Source organism: Pongo pygmaeus, chromosome 10, assembly GCF_028885625.2.
Source record: "Pongo pygmaeus isolate AG05252 chromosome 10, NHGRI_mPonPyg2-v2.0_pri, whole genome shotgun sequence".
In the NCBI taxonomy this organism is placed as follows: Eukaryota; Metazoa; Chordata; class Mammalia; order Primates; family Hominidae; genus Pongo; species Pongo pygmaeus.
The window spans coordinates 89354671-89377448 of NC_072383.2; the positions used below are offsets into that span (position 1 = coordinate 89354671).

At 34.7% G+C, this 22778-nt stretch overlaps 1 protein-coding gene across 3 annotated transcripts in view; it reads right to left on the reverse strand.

Annotated features, from left to right (window-relative positions):
* The window catches only part of EPYC (epiphycan), a 45045-nt gene extending 22484 nt beyond the window's left edge, over positions 1-22561 (reverse strand). The window contains exons 1-3 of one of the 3 annotated variants that reach the window (XM_054443516.2): positions 22421-22451; positions 19520-19609; positions 16972-17149 (exon numbers count right to left, since the gene is read on the reverse strand). In XM_054443516.2, coding sequence (XP_054299491.1) covers positions 16972-17136 — 165 coding nt within the window. In that variant the 5' untranslated portion in view covers positions 17137-17149; positions 19520-19609; positions 22421-22451. Of the gene's footprint in view, positions 1-16971; positions 17150-19519; positions 19610-22319; positions 22342-22420 lie in introns of those variants that run through there. The other 2 variants (XM_063646561.1, XM_063646562.1) reach the window with 2 other exon arrangements.
* Positions 22562-22778: the final 217 nt, after the last annotated feature.

Consider the following 22778-nt stretch of genomic DNA (forward strand, 5'->3'; position numbering starts at 1 on the left):
ATTCGGAAGGGCAAAAAATGCCTGCCCAGTCCAAAACAGGCTAAAAGACCCCACCACTCTTCTTATCAAAGGCAATATCCCTTGAGGCCTGAAGTTCATAAAGGATTATAGGATACTGTTAGACATTTAAAAGCTCAAGCCTTAGTAAGAAAATGCAGCAGTCCCTGCAACACCCCAATTCTAGGAGTACAAAAACCAAATGGTCAGTGGAGACTAGTGCAAAATCTTAGACTCATCAATGAGACAGTAATTCCTCTATATCCAATTGTACCCAACCCCTATACTGTGTGCTCTCAAATACCAGAGGAAGCAGAATGGTAGGAAGCAGGATAGTTGTCCAGAAACATTGCAAACTTTCATTTGTCCTCTATGAACCCTATTTAATAACCATGTAAACAAGCTAGGGCCAGCCTGTTGGAAGATGAGAAAGCTCATGGTGGAGGGGAGAGGAAAGCCACTTCAGCTGAGGCCAAGCTAGCCCAGCCAGCACTGTACCAACCTAGCATATACCTGAGTCAACCCAGTGCAAACCAGCAGCACATCGGAACCCACATATTTGAACTACAGAACTGTGAGCTGAATAAATGGTTGTTTTAAGTAACCAAAATTTGGGACTGCTTGTTACACAGCAAAAGCTAACTGATACAGATTTTTATATTGTATCTGTGAGTATTTGATTAATCTCTCTCTCCCCATGAGGATAAATACTACATATTTCTTTTTTTTCCCCATTATACTCCCAGCTGCTACTCCAGTGTGCCTAGCAATTATTAGGCCTCCTGAAAAATACAGTTGAATCAGTATGGGTAAATCATGGCAATTTTTGATACATTAAATGATTGTTTTGTGTATAAGAGTAAGAAAATATTATAACATAGTTAAAGTTGCATGAGAGGGACAGAGCAGGAGTATCACCATCTTGGACAAGCACTGTCATTTTAAAATTTACCTTGATCAAAAATGCCTAAATTCAAAGGGCATCAACCTAATGGCTAAGGTCAGCATAACCATAAACCACAAATAACATCTCTGACCAGAAACATTCCAAACCCCTCCCTGACCACAGACATGCTAGCCCTGAGATAACTTCCCCTCCACCCAGAGACATTCCAACCACACCATAAAATTTCCCCCACACAGAAACATTCCAAGCTTGTGATGGGCCCTGTCACCCTAAAACAAATATATACTCTTAGTCTGTAAGGGAGAATACTCCTGACCAAAATTGGCCAGAAGCCCCTCTCAGGTTTTTTTTCTCTAAAATAAACCTGTCTTTGATTGTTAAACCACATTTCATGTGTCTTTCTTATTTATCTCATAGGGAAAGCAGGTATGAAAATACATTAGCTATGGCTCAGACATCTCCATGTCTGCCTATGGATCTTCATTGTATATGCTAACATATTATGAAAGGAAACGAAATAAGATGTGCTTCAACTTCTTTAGATGAAACTAGCTTTGAATCTATTGCTGAGCCAAGAATTTTAGCTAGATATGCTCTATATTTGAGGGAAAGATGGAAAAATTACACACCTAGTGGTAGAACCACTCCATTGCCCAACTCTGAGAAGCACTATCTATGTGGTATTCCATGTGAATGGTGCTTCCTAGATGTGTACAATGTAATAGCCTTACCTGAGTACATATTAACTCTAAGTGATCAGTCAACCAGTCTTTACACCTAGGTTTCTCTTTTCTTTCTCTATAGCCTCTTTATCTCAGTCATACTCCTTACAATTTTGACTTAAAACCCCAATTTAGTCAGGGAAGGATAATTTTTTATTAATCTTTCCTTTGCCTGTATGTGCAAATGGGAAATAAGGATAGTCCAGGAAATCCCTGAAGAAAGAGAAAGTAAAAACATGTATACACTGAGATCCTTATTGATTCATTGATATTTATGAGGATACCATTGTTCCTATTATAACAGGAAAGACAAGGCATATTTTAGTGTAGATACACCTAAGGCCAGAGATAGTCATATTAAGGTCCCCATGCCAAGCAATTGAAGTTACTTTCACTTGTTCTCATCATAGAAAAGTGATATTTAAAATGCCCAATGAGAGGAAATGATTCTTCTGAAGCCATTAGGAGCAGCTTCTTTATTCTTGACTCTAGCTGATTAGTGAAGATGATATAGCTAAAGAAAATAAAGTAAGCTAAGGAGATAGCCTAGAAAAACTGGGTTTCTATGATGAGAACAAGTGAAAGTAAGGAATGTGACTGAGATAAAGAGGCTATAGAGAAAGAAAAGAGAAACCTAGGTGTAAAGACTGGTTGACTGATCACTTAGAGTTAATATGTACTCAGGTAAGGCTATCACATTGTACACATCTAGGAAGCACCATTCACATAGAATACCACATAGATAGTGCTTCTCAGAGTTGGGCAATGGAGTGGTTCTTCCACTAGGTGTATAATTTTTCCATCTTTCCCTCAAATATAGAGCATATCTAGCTAAAATTCTTGGCTCAGCAATAGATTCAAAGCTAGTTTCATCTAAAGAAGTTGAAGCACATCTTATTTAGTTTCCTTTCATAATATGTTAGCACATACAATGAAGGTCCATAGGCAGACATGGAGATGTCTGAGCCATAGCTAATGTGAAAGTAACTTCAATTGCTTGGCATGGGGACCTTAATATGACTATCTCTGGCCTTAGGTGTATCTACACTAAAATATGCCTTGTTTTTCCTGTTATAGTAGGAACAATGGTATCCTCATAAATATCAATGAATCAATAAGGATCTCAGTGTATACATGTTTTTACTTTCTCTTTCTTCAGGGATTTCCTGGACTATCCTTATTTCCCATTTGCACATACAGGCAAAGGAAAGATTAATAAAAAATTATCCTTCCCTGACTAAATTGGGGTTTTAAGTCAAAATTAGTCATCCCTTAAAATTGACAAGTATGAAAACTTTTACTTACCACTGATATAGGAGGTTTGCAAACTACAATCAGTGTTCGTTATAATGGCTTGTCATTATGCTCAGCACTGTTTGAAGGAGGAAAATGAACAATTCAGTCCAGTAAAGAGATTATATCTGACATGGAGATGAAAGGTTTCATTGGATCTCATCATGGGCTAGATGAAATATTCTCCAATTATGAAAATAACTAGCATGAATTCCGTACTCAGCCAAGTATATTTCTGTTTAAATCATCTACAAAAATGTTAAAAATTGCTCACTTTATAAAACTGGGAAATGGATATTAAAGCAAAAGTTGAAAACGTCTATATTATGGCAAGTCACATTAGTAGCTGTAACAAACAAGTCCAAAATCCCAGTGGTTTAACACAATAAGAGATTCTATCTTGCTGACATGACTATCTAATGCAGGTAAACAAGTTTATGTCTTTCCTCTACGTAGTTACTCAGAGATCCAAGTTTCTTTCTTGCTAGGACTTCACCGTTTTCAGCTTGAGACTTCAAGGTCCACTGGTACTGTCTGTCCATTGACAGATTAAGGGAAGAGAACTAGCCACATGAGCCAACTTAGAAAAAGTAAACAATGTGTTTTAGCTAAATGCCCAGAAGGAAAATGAAACAGGTGAATGCATGGAATTGTCTCACCCATCATGTAGATATAGGTTAAAGTTTCATTCTGACACAATACTTATTTCTCATAAAAGTAAGAAAAATTATAATCAACACTGATTGTAGTTTGCAAACCTCCTATATCAGTGGTAAATAAAAGTTTTCATACTTGTCAATTTTAAGGGATGATTAATTTTAGGTTGATTTATCTAGTACATATCATTGACATTAGAAAAAATAAAAGCGTATTTTTGTCGCTTTATCCTCTGATTTCTTTTTTATAAACAACTGTTCTTAGACCTTATTTGTTGTAGTACTTACTGAAATATAATGTCACCAAATTTGTGTAAATTCACCATTATTTCCATTTATTTATTGTTAAATCTCCATTTTTACTAACTGAAGTCAAAATTAATAAAGTTATGTAATGAATGAATGTTTGCAAGTCAAATATCAAAATAGTTAATGGCCTTTTGATTACACCAAATATCATAAAATCATATTTTGTATTGACTTGCTAGGATATCAAGCTTAGAATATGTACATGCTTTATTTTTTTAATCTATCCCAATGTATAGTTATTTGTCATAGATTCATAACTCTAAAAGATAATGCTTATTCATATACAATGCAATGTTTAAGTGAAAAATTCCATGCCAAAGAAACAAGAGCTGATTTTAAAGTTTCATTTAATCATACCCTCTAGTCTTTGTCTCTTTGGGGACTTTAGTATTTTTTCTTTGATCACATATTTCTCTTCTTACTTCCTTCCTTATTGTCAGAAAATGACAATATTCCATTTTCAGTCACCAGAAAGAGTTTCTACTTCAGCTTTATCCCAGTTTATTCAAGACTCCATTCACCATCATCTCCTTAGGCTCCAGAAACTTAATAAATTTCTTAAAATGTGTCATCTAGTTGTAATTAAATGTCTCCAAACAATATTGGTAGGGAACTTTGGCAAATGCTTTAGACACATTATCTAATAGCAAAGTCAGTTCATATTCCCTTCCCCCTTATTGCCCTTGTTCCCCATGTAAGGATGCCAGAAAGACAATTTAGGCAATTTAATGTGGGCTGAAATCAGTAATCTCATGAGGATGGGAGGAGGGGAGCGAGTCAGTCACAGTAATTGAAAACAAAGAAGTTGGACTGAAAACTAAGATATTTGGAACCTTCAAAACTCTAGCTCTTTATTTCTGATGGAGTAATTTAGTATTTTTTATTCAGTTTCAATCTTTCTCAGTGTAACACAAAGCAAATTGTTTCTTCTAACACAGCCTTTATTGAGGCATAAATCCATGCCCTTTAATTTGTAGAACTTTTTTGGATAAAACTACCATTTATACATAATGACAATGATAATGATGATGCATATGTTATCACAGGGTAACTATACACATTTTGATAAGAAAAAAATGTGTGTTTACAGAGGATATCCCAGAGAGGACCAGCTAACTGCCAATTGCCTTTGAAAAGGATAATCATTACCTGTTAATTTTTTATTACTGTCCAGTATCACTGGCAAATTCTTGCAAATTTTACTAACTTAGAAATCTGACTTCATCTCTTGGGGCAAAATTATCTTAAACAAGTTCAAAGACCACATTAAACCTAAAGGTTAACCTTCATCCTCTTAGTGCCACCACATTCTCTGTAGGTAGTCCCACTTGGGAAGCTAATTATAGTCAAAAGATTGTCGATGACCATAGAACAAGTACAAAGGATAAATCAGCTCCATAATAGCATAAGGCAAAAGAAGGACTCTTTTCCAAGGGATCGAACTCTTTAAATATGTTAACTTTCATAAGATTTGCAGTCATTAGCATGATAAAAAAACACTCTGCCAAAAGACGACTGCTGAATAGTGATTTATTGGACTTGACAACATTAGCCTCTGGGATCTTCTTTTTTTCTCTCTACTTCCAAAATTTACTAATCCTCTTCAATGTCCATTCTATCCTTTTATACATTACAGATTCAGTGTAGTTATCATAGAATAAACTATTTTATCTTAAATGGCCTAGATTTAATTGCTTTCAATTTTATGACTTTAATCAGAGTTTTGATATTATAACTCTAGAGAGAACACACTGAAAAAAAGATTTTATCCAGTCTCAATAGTTTTTAGATATATTTCTTTGTTCTTCTCAAACGTGTCAAGGAATGGAGCATATAATATATATTTGCATACATGCTATTTAACTCTTTAAAGCCCACATTGAATATTAGCAAGGAGATATTCATGCCTATATGTGTACACGTTAACCAACAAAGGGTAAGTTTCTCTGTCCCTGGAAAACTCAAGACAGGGTTTACTAGAATTTGCCCTAGGAGTGAGAATGAGAAATGTGGAATTAGGAAAGATCCAATGAAAATTAGGCATATTAATGGAGGGCTAGGCAGGACAATAACAAGTGAAGTCCCTATTCTGGCTTAGAAATTAGTCCGATGGGACAACATATCCAATTAAAAATATCCAACTCAGAAGTGTGAAGATTTCCAAAATGTTTTGGACAGTGTTACTTTTAGCAGATTCATAAGTTACTGATTTATGAAATGTAGAGAACTATGCCTGAAAATGAAGGTGTGGAACAGAAAGAACATAAAAAATAACTTAAAAAGAAAGTTCTTTTTCTAGAGGACACAGTACTAGAGAAGTAAAGAGATAAAATTTAGAAGCATATTAATTTTTTTTAAAACAACCACATGTGACACTGAAAGTATAGATGAAGAAAGTCAAACACCAAACCTGGGTCTCATCCACAAATCATTCCAATTTCAGTAGTCCAGGGTATGGCTTAGGTACTGGGATTTTAAAAAGCTCTAGAGCTGATACAAATACGTGACCAAGGTTGAGAATCACTTCACCAGAGAAGTGATTTATGATGCAGACTAGGATGTAGGAGACAGAAACACTAATTAAGTCTGGAACACTGAACTATTCAACAAAGTCTTGAGGAAAATGTGGTAAGTTTTTTACTAGGCTCCTGGGGGCACAGACTTCAAAAATACCAACAGCAACTTCAGTTCGAAAATATGCTGAGGTTGATTCTTCAGATCAGTATCCCCCAACCTTTCTGGCACCAGGAACTGGTTTTGTGGAAGACAGTTTATCCACTGGGGATGGTTTCAGGATGAAACTGTTCTGCCTCAGATCATCAGGCATTAGATTCTCATAAGAAGCAGGCAACTCAGACCCCCTGAATGCGCGGTTCACAATAGAGTTTGCATTCCTATGAGAATCTAATGCTGCTGCTGATCTGACAGGAGGTGGAGCTCAGGCAGTAATGCTGGCTGGCCTGCCGCTCACCTCCTGCTGTGTGGCCTGGTTCCTGACAGGCCTCACAGCTTGTTAAGAACTGCACAGGCAGGGGATTAGAAATTCCTACTTCAGGTGACAAAAGCATGGGGAATGGAGAAAACTCTCTGAGAGGTAGACTTGTTGAAATCCATAGCAGGAGGAAAGGGAGAAGCCACTGAGCATATAACATCCAGGCTTCAGAACCCTCTGGCTGAAAATAGATGCTCACTAGAGAGTCTGTCATATGATAGAACACATATGCAATGCAGCATCAAGTGCCAGAAAGACAGGTCTTAGCACAAAAAGGGGAATTCAAAGCCTTCAAGTATTCAGAAAGAAAGAGAAACTTCAGGTAAGACTGGATGACTGATTCTGCCACCATTGCATATTTACAAACTGTGCCAGAAAACAGAAAGATCTCAAATGTTACTCTGAGAGAAGGAACATTATATTAGGGAGAATTTTCCTAGTTCAATTCTTCTTAAATCATAGGCTCATCAGAATGATCTGGCTTATTCACTGAGCTCCTTCCATAGAGTTTCTGATTCCCTAGGTCTGGAGTGGGATCTGAGTATTTGCATTCGTGACTAGCTCCCAGGTGATGCTGATGCTGCCAGTTCAGGGACCACACTTAGAGAAGAACAGCTCTAATATTAGTCAAATGTGGCATCATAATTTAACTCTTGGTGGGGCATTTCTCCAAATTGTGTTTGAGTACACAGGTTACAGACCGGAGTCAAGGGACATAAACTGACCAACATCTGGATGAGGCTAAACCAAGTTGGTTTCCATCTTATGACTTTCTTCTGGAACAATCAAATCTCTTCTTAGAGCCTCTGTTGATCCCTTTTCTCACTCCTAAGCTAATTGATCATTGAGAGAAGGAACTGGCCCCAGGTGGTTCCCCTTCCCTTTTGGGGAGAATTGACTATCAATTGCGTACATTTCACTTTGCCCCTGCATGAATAAAGATTTACGGGGGTAGACTTTGTCCTGATGCTTGTGGCTGGCCATAATTGCCTGTGACTGATGGCATAGTTTATTTCTGGAGTTTTGTATTAGGAAGCTCTTACTTGCTTCACACTGAAGTCATGCATTAAATTTAGGGGGTACACCTCGCCTTTATCAACACAAAATAGAACAATTTGAGCTCTCTTTCTGTGTGAATCCCATTTCTCCTTCTCACCTGATCCTGAATTTAGATAGGACATAGTGGGAGCAAGTATAGGGGTCTCCTAAAACTTAGCATTACTGCCCAGAAAAACTTTACTATTTTTATGCATCTCTATGAGTTATAATACAAAATGGTTTCAATTTTGATGTATCTATCTGACTCCTGGCTTTGTATTATGTTCCCAACTGTTATTTTTTCTTTGTCTCCCTTTCTTAGTTTGTATTTGTCACCTCATAACACATGATCAGTAATATATATAAGATATGATATAGCAGATAATATAATAGAAAATAATATATATAATATGTTTATTATATATATTTTGAGATAAAATTATTGTACTAAGATTTATATTTTCATCTTTTTTATGTAAATTTGTGTGCACATTATAGCATTTATTCATGTAAGTAACCTTAAATACTGTTAAGAAAAGGTGATGGATAAATGAGTAAATACTTTATATCTCAGATTGGCTGCCAGGTTTAAAACTAATGACAGATTCAAGAACATCATTTCTCAGCATATGCATTTTGTGAGTGAACTCATAGAAACTTACATTCCAATAGATAGCTACAGATCTTGTATACATATATCTTATATGTGTCTTTTTAAACTTCCTCTATTGTGCTGAAAATACTTATAAGACTACTAGACTGAGAATGCCAAGGCATAGGAAGAGATTTGGTCTAATTTGCCTTCCCAAATTCTTGGCTCTCAGCAAAAGATTGGTAAGTAGATCTCATGTGAACCCAAGCACAATGGGGTTAGCCTTCATCATAGCCCAAATCCCATCCCTTCCTTTAAGGCATCTGTGATCATCAGCACATAAGCTTCAGTGGTTTTTAACTGAGTGAGTGATTCAATGGTAAAGTTACTTGCATTTATTAAACATTTGCTATGTACCAGGCTCTATATTAAACAGCTAACATGTTTATCTTACTTAATCCTCAAAAGGTATCTTCTAAATAGAAAACTGAGGCCCAGAGAGGTTGTATGACTTGCCCAAGGTTATACAGTTTGTTGGACAGACCTGGCACTTACATCTAGAAGTCTGACTTTAGGCCCTGCGTTATTCAGCATTATGACAAGACTGTCTCCCAATGAGGAGGAAATGGGTGTAGAAATGAGCAACACCCAAAGCCAATGGTTTCTCCCATTATTCTTTAGTGTGTGTGTTAATGGTTATGTGCTCAAGCAGAGCCAAATTGGAAAGGAAATATCTGTACCTATTTATTCACTTAATTTAGGATACCCATTGCACCAGTCAATTCCTAATGAGAAAGCCCAGACCTAGAGCAGATAATATTCAGCTGATAATATTTAAATTACTGGTCTTCCTTGTTTTGTTTAAAAAAAAAAACGCGTTTGAAATCCAGAATATTTGGACTTTTACTCAAGCACAGAATTAAGGTTTTCATTAAACAAAATGTAATTTTGAATTTATCTGTCTCTCAATTTGTTCTACACGGATGAATAAATTAATCTTGAAGCTACTCCTCTGTATTACCACTACGGCAACATTTGACTTCTAAAGGCGTTAAAAGGCTCTGTACTGTTTGGCCTGAGTTACTAAAGATGTATTTTTATGGGTTTAACATACTGACATATAGATATGTTAAGCACAGTGAAATTCTGCTTTAAACATGAGCCAGGTGCTCACATTTGTTTCCGTGATCTACATTAATTAGATAATAAAAGACCGTAACCATGAATACTTGGCAATGAAGCTGTATCTTACTTTCTATTTTATCTTGAAAATAGTTGAGGAAGAAATGTATTTGGCAAAGCTTGCTCAATCCTCATATTCCCGACAAAGCAGCTTTCAGTTCAGAAGGATCATATTACCTCTTGCCTTTTTAAACACTTTGACGGCTAACAGAGATGCCTGAATATTGTGTTAATTGTATTCATTTGGAAATTGTTGTTTTTCTGATTCTTAATAATCAAATCACTTCATTTTAGAGAAAAGAAGCCTCAATATTGGACACAGCTCAAAGAAGTAAAGATTAAACAGAAGAAGCAGAAAAAGAATGGGGGCTTTTAGGGCCAAAGTCTCTCTCCTTTAGCATTAAAAGACTGGATTAAATTTTATTCAGAAACTTACTAGATGAAAACTCTGGGCAAAATTCTGTTCTGCAGTTACCCTTATCAGATGGTTACAATATTACCTTATTTCCAGGGTTAGTTATTTGAGTTATCTTATGTTTGTGGTCTCATAAATAACATATAATACAAATATAAAGAAGTCACTGGCAAAGATTATCAGTATTTGTTTTCCCAATGAACCTACATGATTGTATATTTTTTGTTGCTTAAATTTTTAAGGTTCTTAAATACTATAGCTTAGGATGAGAATTAGTTTAACACTGTTTTTAAAAGAATCTTATGGAAAGTCAATGAGACAACCATATTAAAATCTCATCAGCAAAATTCTTTCCTCCCTTCCTGTAGATCATCCTTAGTAAAGAGAGAGATTAGCTTTTATTTTTCACATACTCTGGAAAAAGATATTTAATTCAGGCTGATTGTGTTAAAGTTTCTTCTTCCATCATAAAGTGTTGAGTATGCAAACCATATGTAAGAAACTTTAAAATATACTGTATAAATTGGTCAAAGTAGGATATATTTTTAAATATAAAGATAAGTATTGCATATATTTTGCCACCAGAATAGTATAAATATTACTAATATAAGTACTTTGTGTTCACAAAATACAGAGACAATTTCCTAGACTAATTACCTTTTAACATCAATGCAGTCCTATACCGATTTATTATATTTAGAAAAACTAATGTTAAGATACTTTTAATATATCATTATCTAAAATGTACTTTGATTTCTGGAAGTTGTCCGGAATTAGCTTGATTCTCTTTAAGCAATTTCTGGTGTTACAGAGCATCAACATATATTCTAAAGTTATTATCTATTTTTTTTTTTAAATTTTATTTTTATCTTAAGTTCAGGGGATACATGCACAGGTTTATTATAGGAGTATATTGCTTGGTGCTGAGGCTTGGTTAGTTTGCATTGCACCATATTATAATAAAGACAAATAAAAAGAAACCATTCCTCAAAATTTAATTGATACAACTGCCTTTATTGAGTTCTCTACCATTCCTACAACTTTGCTAAATATAATTTTCATTCCTTTCAAAAATCTTCTAGAATTTTAAAAAATCATCATCTGTAACTGCTGTATTTTATGGCGCTTTTCTTTACAAGGATGATTTTAAAACAATCTAGCCACTTTATCTGTCCATGGAAGAGAATTTGCCTCAATTTTAAGATCATTGGAGGGTAATATCAAGGAAAGCATCTCTCATGCAAGAAATTTTCTATGACCAGTTTTTACTGATATTCCTTTATTCATTGCTACTGTTATTTACTGATGAATGCATATACCATATCATTCCAGAAAGGATACGGACAGTTTTAAAACAACATATGGTAATACTTTTTAAAAATCTATGTACGTAGTTGAGGTGACAAGAAAATAAAGGTAGGCAAGGTTATACGAAACCAGGGAAGACTGAGACAAAAATTGGGCTCCAGGTTGCTGAGCAGGCAAGCCATAATGACAAGCACACTCAGTTACCAATATAGAACCCAGAAAATAAGCAACTGTTTTTAGAAGTTGTAACCCATTCTGACACTGAGACATGAGAGAAATTTTTCTTACACATCCCCACAAAGACCATTGCTTAGTGTCATTGTAAATGCCCTCCATGTCATCGTACAGCAAATACAATTAACAGCTCTATAGCACTTTGTAGTATAACATTTCTTGGTGTTTATTGAATACACAGGGGTAGTACAAGAAAAGTAAAAGTAATTATGTAAGGCTACGTTAATTAATGTAGTAGAGGTGAGGAGGAGTTTATTAATCTAGATGAAGCCAAGAAAATTTTACTGGATGAATGGATGTTGACATCCTTCCATAGAGCCTCTATACTTCTTAATATTGCTACCAAGCACTTTGCTGGAAAAATGCATTACTCATAGGTAGGGCTAATGTTGTTCTTAAAAAACAAGTTGAAGTCCCCTCCAACCTAAGCAAAATGAAATATAAATAACTTAAAACTATAACATGAAAATGGAGACATCAAATAGCCACCTTCATCAAAAAGACTATCTCAATTTAAACCACTCAAAGAATATCAACTTTTGAACAATGCAGTTTTCTCATGAACCCTTTAAGGCAAATGGAAAAATGTTTTCCTAGACTAGTAAATATGTGGTAAATATAAAATTATAGTCCAGAACTTAGATATATATTGAAGAATGCATATTTACAATTAGAAGTTGTCTTATGCCATTCTTTCTTACAATAATTAGATAACAGAGTTGGTTATCTATAAATGTTACCTCTAGTTCACATTATCTACCCATAGAAAAAGGCTTTTCTTTTCCTTTTAGGAGTCGTAGAGTACTTGGCATTCAGTTCAACTAAAACAAATATCAAGTTAAAAGAACAATTTAGAGCTTGACAGAAAATGGGGGCAGAATAATAGTCTTTTATTACCCTTTTGGAAATTATATTGTGATATGAGAAGACAGCATCACTATTATGATATATAATTACTAACTGTTTAATCTTAGTCAAGTTACTTACCTAGCTGCTCTTTGTCCGAAAATCCTCATCTATTCAATAGGAATAACAATAGCAATTTATAATTTTGTTGTGAGAAATAAATGAGGTAATATATGTAATATGACTAGAACAGTACCTAGCACATAATAAATGCTCACTTAAGGTTAGCTGTAGTTTATCAGAAAGCAAAAAGTCTACATTTTGATCATATAGCCTACAACCAATTCCTATTCACAGCACTAGAGTAAAATGAAAGTGCAGTAAAAGCTGCAACCATTTTATGTCACACCAATAAATGTACTTACTGGGTAATATATAGCACTCTGATGGCATTGTTGGGTCTAAAACTTGCTTCTAATATAGAAAACAATGGATCATAGATATTCTAGATCATGAGAAATCACACAAATCATCAATTTGAAATTATATTACTGAATATAATTTTCAAACAGAAATAATTTAATGACCCTTTCTCAACAACTCAGGAGGCAATAAATCTACCACCATCAGTGGAAATCAACAAAGTTCAAATTGAGATTCTTCCCCTGGGTTTTGGGGATGGTTTGACTTATTGACCACCTAATCCCTAGACTCACAAATGCAACACTTACAGTGGAATAATTCAAATTTGATTTTCAGATAAAAAACTTTTAAGTTCTATCTTGTTTTAATTTTTTCATTGCTGCATAACGAATTGCCATCAACTTAGTAAACCTATACCCATTTTTTTAGCCCACAGTTTCTGTAGGTCAGAAGTTCAGGCCTGATCTGACTGGCTTCTCTTCCAAGAGTCTCACAAGGTCAGAGTCAAGGTGATGACCAGGGCTGTGGTCTCATGCAGAGCTCAGAGTTCCTGTGTCTATAGGCCTGAGGACCACATATGCTTATGGCCATCAGTTTCTCTCACCATTTACAGGCCTTCTACATTCCTTACCAAATTGGTCCTTCTATCTTTTAAGTCATCAGCAGACAGTTCACTTTGCTTTGAATCTCTGTCATGCTTCAAATTTTGACTCTGACATCAAGATGCTGACTTAAAGAGCTCATGAGTTTAGGTCAGGCCCTTTTACATAGTCTCCCTTTCTTAAATTCAACTGTGCCATATAGCATAGCCCAATTATAGAAGTGATATCCGCAAATACCCATGATATTAAGGATTATAGAGGGCATGGGTATACTAGGAATGGGCCTTTTAGGGAACATCTTAGAATTCTGCCTACAACATACATCAAAGGCCTTAAGAATTAATCTGCCAAAGCCTAAACCAAGGGTCTATTACACTAGTCCAAAATGCCAAGTCTTACAACTTATAAGAAACTGGCATATATGTTAAAGGCATTGTTCAGTTATCCTATAAATTTATAATTTTAGAATAAAGGTTTTCTGTTCTACAGATGAGGTAAATTCTAGGCTGAAACAGGCAGAAACACATACCCTTGCCATTGGAGATCAAAAAAAAATATGAAGAATCTCATCCTACCATTTTCCATGTGCTTTACTTACCATGGATTTTTTTCTTTAACTGTATCCTATATTGGTTATGTTAGTAGTATTTAGTCAGAATGTTTCATATGAAATCAAGAACATTTGAAACAACTCACCTTAATATATGAAAATGAGATAAATATGCTTACCACGAGTCACTGAAATCTGGACTTCCAGGACTGCATGAAGAAATTCATGTCATGAGTAACTCTAATTAATCTATTCACATGACTGGATCTATCACCTTTACTTCACATCACCCCATAAGAAATTGTGCACTGTTTTTTTTGCTTGTTTGCAAAGCAATTCATTTTAATTTGTTAATGTCTGAGCTAAAGTTCTTCTAAATTTTGTTCCTCATGTCATCTTATTTACTTTATCATATATTTTTGTTTTTGTATTTCTTTTTTTTCTTAGGTAATGGATGAGTGAGTTGGTTGACTTCTTGTTACTAGATCTACCCTATAAATATTTTTAAAAACTACAGGTTTTATTTTAAGTGCATTAGAGTTATTGTAGCATATGTATATGCCTATTTATATCTATATCTATACCGTCTACCTACCAACTGGTTTTTCTGATGATGAGTTCATCACCAAGGAATGTTAAGTAAGGGATAACTAATATATTTCAGTCAACCACAGGGGATTGTTAGTGGCTCTCTGGATCCCTCAGTCACTGAGGATTCTAAGTTTGGTTTGAAGTAAAATTTCTCAGAAAGGACTCTGTGTAAAATTAGAATTGTTTGTATGTGGTAAAGGCTGAAGTATGTAAAGACGCAATGCTTTATATTTGGCATTTCACATTATATTTGGCATTTCACAGGAAGTTGTTGTTCCAGAAAACACAGATACTAAGATAATATTGTATGTTAAATAACGTTTATGTAGATATGTTTGTTAGCTTAAATTTCTTGATGTCATGAAAAATGTCCGAACCTCATGAGAATGCCTACAGCTTTATGGGCAGTGAAAATGATCCTGATGGTAAGGAATGGGTTAAAAGATCTCTGCAGATACAGTCATTTTTTTCATTTTTGCCTAGAGAAGCCATGATCCCAAACAGCATTTTTTTTTCTATTGTGTATTTGGTCTTGTGAAAGGAATAAATAGCACCCTTGAAACTATTCCCAAAACCTACTCAAAATAGAAGATTCAGTTATAGTGATCATCAAATCTCTTTGATCCTCTGGAAGAGTTTGGGGGGAAATGACAAATAAGTTTGAACTAAAATGTTTAATTTGATAGATAAATTCAGAAATGCACTAAATTTTTTTTAAATGTGGTTTTATGCAAGATGAAAAAAGAAGCAAGGCAGATGAGTTAACCACTGAAAAACTTTCGTCTTATATTCTACATTGATGCATCACATTGGAGATGTAGAAGTCACATAGGGCAAGATTGTTGTTATCAACCATAAATTCTCAACAGAAAATCCTGTTAACAGACAGAATCCATACAGTGAAATAAATCAAACAGTGAATATTAATAAAGACTTAGAAAATAGAGTCACAATCAAATGTGCAGAAGAAAAATTATCTGCTATTGAGCCTAAACTTTACTAAAGAGAGGAAAAATGGGAGGGAAAGATGAAATGAGGGTCAAAAGAGGGTGAGGGTGAAAGTAAGAAAGAGAAAGAGAGAGAAGGGAGAGAGGGGAGTAGATTTTTAAAATTTATCACATTGTGAAAATCTGACTCTTATATTCATAAGGCAACATAAACAATGTTGAAAAATTTTAGTATCTTCTTAGTAAAAATATATCTAAGTTCAATAGAAGTTAAATATACGATTTCATCTAAATATTTTCTATCCTTGGTTATCAAAAGTAGTTATTCTAAGAAGATTTACACTTTAAAGATTGCCCAAAATATGTTATGATCCTTTAAATGTGATGTAATTTCTCTTTTTGTTTATTTATCGTTAATTAGTCTTTGTCAGTGTTGCACATTAGTTACACTCCTGCATTTCAAGGTCTGTTTGCTTTCTGATTCATAAAAATTAGCCTGTATCCTTTAGTTATATTAAAAGACTTGTATTTAATTAGGAACACGTCATATCAGATTTATGGAATGGGCTACAACCTTGCCAATTTCTACATTACTGCCGGAGAGACAATCAGTTATTTAGGGAAGCACATTCACTGTTGAGCTACAGTGGAGTTCCAAACTATTGTTCTTTCTCTCTATTATTATTTTCTTCTAGTTTATTTCAATCTCACATCTTTCTCCTTTACCCCAAATTTTCCTCATCATTGCATGCATACCATTTTAACTCTTTACCTTGCTGATTGACTTTTTCTAATTTTCTCTGTTCTAGCTTCACAGAAATACATTTTTATGTTCAATTTGGCAATAAAATTTGAAGGAAATAACATGAACTTTAAAAAAACAAAAGACTAGCCAGGTGCAGTGGCTTACACCTGTAATCCCAGCACTTGGGGAGGCTGAGGGGGGTGGATCACGAGGTCAAGAGATCAAGGCCATCCTGGCCAACATGGTGAAACCCCATCTCTACTAAAAATACAAAAATTAGCTGCATGTGTCCTAGCTATGCGCCTGTAGTCCTAGCTACTCGGGAGGCTGAGGCAGGAGAATTGCTTCAACCCAGGAGGCGGAGGTTGCAGTGAGCCAAGACTGTGACAATGCATTACACTCTGGGAGATGGAGCAAGACCCTGTCTCAAAAAAAAAAAAAGACTGTTCCGGTATTAACCTCCAAAAGATTGAACATGTTTTGGAGAAAAGGTTAATATGAAATTATTAACATAAAATCTTTCTACTTATAAAAAAACCCAAACATCTATTTGAAGAGAACAGACCCCAGTCATTCCTTGTCCCATGCTTTTTAAAGTTTCAAGAGTAGGAGGATCGATTACCTCAACTTGATCAACAGGTATGTTTTCATAGTTGTACAAATTATCCAGGTCTTCTAAGGTGGCATCATAGGTTTCTGAATCATAGTTGATGGACTCTAGAGTTGGGGCAGTCACAGCAGCATCAAAGATGACAAGTCCCAGAACAAGTCCTGCTAATGTCTTCATTTTTCAAGCTTTCCTAATTATAAAATATTAAAATGCATAAATATTTCATTGATAACTTATGAATAGTTTGCACTAAATAGAAATGATAAATTAGTGTCAATATCAAAGAACTCAAGCTGGTAGCTTTCCTTCCATGGATAATTTATAAACATAACACACAAAATCATCTGATTTCCTAGGACCATTGCTGCCAGATGTTCAAATTAATTCACAAACCTGTCTCTAATTTTACAGTGGATATTTTAATTACAGTAAAATTTTATTTTATTTTATAGAGAAAAACAGAGCTTATTCACAAAAGCTTTTTCATCATCTCATAATTTTACCATCTAATAAACATTAAGATCCTTCATCAACTCTGGGATATGAAGTTGAAGATGATGAGGATAATGATGATGACGGTGATGATGGCTGCAACTGTCATACCATTTTATAGGTGAAGAAACTGAGACAGAGTTGACTGGTAATACAACTAGGATATCCACAAATAATTCCAATTTCAGTGATCCACAGTGTGGCTTAGGCATTGGGGTTTTAAAAATAATTAAAAAAAATAGGACTCATAACTGTTTCTTGTACATTTAAGCCTAAGGCCTTCTTCAGAACAAAGTGACAAAGTTTTGTTTGTTTTTTCTGTTACTTCTTTGTAGCCTCTGGATATATAAATACATACATTGTTTAATATGTACATTAGTATTTCATGCAATATTTTTCAAAATGTTCCTAATGAAATAGAATAGAAAAAAATTTCCTTTAGTCCTCAGTATTTTATTTAATTCTTAATAGCTATCTAAGATTTGAACTCAGAACCAACAGGAATACATGTTTAAAAGGCACTATTTGGTAAGATTTCCTTGTATGCCTATGGGATTATAGCCATCTTTGCTTTTTAATTCCTTAATAAGCACAATTCTTATTTTCCATTATAACATTATGCTTTTTGAGGATTCAATCAAGATCCTATAATTTTAATTATATTTTTAGTTCTGTATGTACTCATTTGAATACATTTTGGTTTAGAAAAAAACTTCATGTTTAATTTGAAACATTTAAGTTAGCCTTACCAAAATGTTACCTAGTGATCCCTTATTGAGCAGGCAAAGTATTGTAAAATTCTTTATCAAGCATGTCTAATTTTAGAAGCTTTTACATTTTGGACACACTTCTTGGGTTTACTTTAAGAACAGTACCTGTGGTGTTAGTACCTATGCATACATATAAAAGAGAATTCATGATAAATATTACTTTTAAACTTGAATGCACTGGCAGACAAAATGACCTTCAGTTACTTGAAAGAAAGTCTTTATGAAGCAGGTTTAGGCAGAAGGATATGAAATTCCTCTGAGAATAAGAAGCAGTACAAGGAGCTCCTTCTTAGCTTTCCTATGCTTTCTTCAAATAAATTTCTTATTCATACAGGATAAAGTAAGCCTCTATTTCAGTTGCCTTTGCAGAAGTCTTTGCAGGACTGCAGATTTGGAACTGTTCTAGGCAATTACCAACAAAGTCCTACTTAATAAAGCAGTGGGTTTGCAAATCTTCCAGGAACCATTCTCCCATAATCAAGTTGGAAACATTAACAGAAGCCACTATGAACTTAAAAAAAACATTTTCCTTATATGTTTCTGGCAACTTCCATTGTTCAAAGAAATTATACACTTGCTGGCCTTTTTTCTCACGTCATACTATATTTGATTACATATAGCTACATCTCAGAATTTACTTGCATTTTGCATCACTCCTAGAGCTATCAACTATAACGCAGTCTGTGTGAATCTTAAAAACATAAACAGCATCTATCTATGTTTAGTTAAAAAATTTATATTCCTTTCTTCAAGTAATTATATTAGCATTTAATGTAGTTTCTTAATTAAAACTTTAATTTTGTGTTCACTTTATACCATTTCTTAATATTTTAAAATTTGTGTATTTAAAACTTTCAATATATAGCTCAAAAAAATTTTAAATGCATAATGTCATGTAATCATTACAATACTTTTAATCTCATGAAATTTCACTATTTCCTCCCTTTTCGTAAAATTTCAATTAATATCAATCAATAGTGCCTGTCTATACTGGCAAATAATGTGGTCTGTGTCAGGAAACTTTACTTAAGGCATATATTGGAAACTACTATAATTTTATTGGTATCTGTCATGACTACTGAGATTAACTATTTGCTGTATGTTATTAATTCCTAAGCTAATTCAAAATTTTGGATTTTCCAAGAATAATATAAATACAAAGTCAATAACAAAAATAAACCAAATCCATTGAATCAAAATTCACCAGATGATATTAAGGCAAGTTAAATTATTTTTTAAAGGTTGTTATAGTAGGGAAAAAAGTCTGACCCAAGAAGAAAGCAAGTATAAAAACTTACCTTTGGCTCTGACTTGATGAAATGGCACAAAGTGACTGAGGATGCAGAGCTAGTGGTATTTGCCCCTGACCAATGGATGTGAATTCTGGTCTGTGGGAGGTGGAATTTATAACACTCAACTTTCTGTTTGCAAAACCTAACATTGAGAAATACTTCTCAGTCTTTAAAAAACCTCAAATTATTTTATAGTCACCCAAACTAAGCAGTAGGATCCAAATCACATAGTATATAAAGTTCTTGAAATTATGTTAATGGAGTTATAATTGCCAAAGTATCACCTTAAAATTTTAGATGGAAAAAGTTGGATTTAACATACCTCATCTATAGCAAATTCACCAATTAAGAAATGAAGTTCATGTATACAGTGATACTATAGATGGATATTTTAGTTCTAATAAGAAATAATTTTCCCAAAACTTGAAGTCTTGAATTGCTTTCTTCACTTTTCATTAATGTTAAGTGAAATTTGGTAAATGTTGCAGAAACCTTACCTGTTTAATATTGGGTAAGTAAAAAAGGATATCCCAAGTATTTTGATTGCATGGAATTCTTTGATAGCAAAGCAGGAAAAAATGAACCTTTTGCATAACTTTAAAAAAATTACCTCCAGAAGTAATGCATAAATATGATCTGCGTGTTTTGGGGAGAAAAGGGGCTCTTTTTAAAAAAAGTTATTTTATCTATCATAGATGAATACATCAAATTACACATTTTTTCCTTAGAATAGAAGCTTTATTTTAAGCTCTTGTTAACTTCCATGGTTTGTAAAATTGAACTTTAATACAAATATGAAGAGAAAAAAATATGCTTTAAATTTCCATACCTCAATTTTACATTGTATAAGTCCTAGAGAAAGAAGAAAGTTGCATCTTATATTCTGGTATGCTTTAGATAAATCTAGCAATTTGGTTCTCACTTATGCTTCAGGAATCTTTTCCTTCATGTCTGCAAGTGAATAGATGTATTGAATTTTGAAAGCGGGATTACTCCTGGGCCAAGTGATGGGAGAGAAGAAGGTTTGTCTTTAGGATTCTCTCACTCCCCTTCCTGCCTCTGCTCCCATCTTCCCTGCCCTCAAAATGTCTTTGCCCATCTATTCAGGGCATTCTCATTTGTCATCCCCATCATCCAACCCTGTTTCCAAATGATTTGTTCTTAGTATGCATTATTTTTCTCAAAAACAATTTTATTTGGAGCAGAAACAGTGATAATGGGTAATGTATGAAGTCTACCAAAACCTCTCAAAAAATAGAGAGGCTATCTTGGAGACAGGGACTTATTTCTGGCATCTGTGAAGTCTCACCCCACCATATAAAGGCCACTTTTAGAAGCAGTGCTGGAAAGATGCCTGAATCCAAGTTTCTAGGCTTGTCCTCTTTAGCAGCAAGGTCCACGTGGGGTGTCAGGTGATTTCATATGTGATTGTTAATCGCCTCAACACAGTCTTAAGCAGAGTGCTTACCACTATTCACAGATGGGACTACTGAGACTCAGAGACTCAGATGTTAAATGATACAGTACCATGTGTGACACAAAGAAAGAGGAAATCAAATTGGCTTTTCCCTGTGTCAGGTCCCTAGACATGATTGAGTCTCTCTGAGGGATATGTGTATACACAAAAAGGCAGTGTTAGCTCTCAGTTCCACAGATTTCTGATTCAAAGCCTATTTATCTCTCACTAGCTTTAGGCTCTGCTGAATGTTTTAGAAGAAACAACAGATTCTTTGAGTATCTATGAAAATACCTAACTTTCTTCCTTTTCCCTCAATATTTGATCTAGTATTCTGTGCACCTTGTCAGGTGACAGAGAGGTGAGAGCTACCTAGCTTCTTGCTTTCTGGAGGGCTCTGGTTAAACTTACAAGACTATTTCCAGAAATATTGTTTCAACACTATCCTTTGTTGAACTGTTGGTGTTTAAATTGTGCCTTCCTTAGGCTTCAGAGCACTGTGCAGTTGAAGTCCGATTTTCATGACAACTTAAAGGCCAAACTACTTGTCTTTGTATAGCATTGCAAGCAGAAATGATCATTCTTGAACCTTTTCTTCCTCCAAATAAATACGATTTTTACATTTCCTTATAACAATTGATTTCTTAAATCATTTCTCTTTATCTTTTTGGGACCCTCTCCAATATTTCAAAATCTATTTTGAAGTGTGAGCCCTCAAATTGGTTACAATCACACGAGGACCTAATCAAGACTGAGCAATGAGGAAGGATAAGTTACCAGCTCCAGCCTTTCTTATCCTTGGTGAATATCTTCTAGTCTCATGATAATTTTCTTAATAGTGCCCATGCTTGGTTATTAGAAACCCTTGGGTGATCAGTTATTATGACTCCTGGCATTATCTAGAAACAGAGGCTTTGCAGCTTTATCTCTTTAAGCCCCAAAACACTTTGAAAAACCTTTTGACTGCAGCTCTTTACACAATTAATTAAACACAACTCTGCTTGCTTAAACAGAATTAATTTTAAACCAAACACAGTTTTCTCCCAGTGATTACTTTCTCTCTGTTCTACAGCAAAGGTGAGCAGACACTGTGAGGACAGCCCCCTGTTGCCTGCCCTTGCCCCTGGCTTCAAAAGGTGACATTATTAAGAGCTATGGGAGGGTGTAGATATTCCACCTCACTGATTATAAGGGAAAACAAAAACAACAACAACAACAAAAATTCACTGCAATCATTACCTATCTTCCAAAAAAGAACTATTAAGATAAGCCTCATGTTGTCTCAGAGGCCTCCTACTCAGCAGAAATCCAAAGCCCCAGGCCTTCATATCACCATAAACCCACATGTACCATGCTGATTTTATCCAATCTTCTCCTCCCAGTATCTTTCAAGCCTTCTCTGCAATCTTTGTCTCAGCTTCTTTCAGAAAATCTTCCTTTATTTCCATTACCTTAAAAGAATCTGGCTGTCTCCCGACAAAGGTTTTCCTCTGCAGTCCTTTCAAAGTGGTGGTTGGTTGGCTGTTCTTCCTCCCCCACATAATTTAAGAATGGAGAGTTTTTTTGTGCTCTGCATTTTCTCTCCCAAATGATCTCTTTACTTTTTCAAAAACATTATTCATTCTGAAACTCATAACATGTGGCTTAGTTACCCACAACATCCTCCCTGTCATCAGCTGCTAGACATCCTTGTCCAGCTCTTTTATGGTTGATGACTTTTGCAACTGGTTCATTCATTCCCTCCACACATGTCCATCATCGTTCACAATTACATGAACCTCCATGTGTGATCCATCTATCATGGTGGCC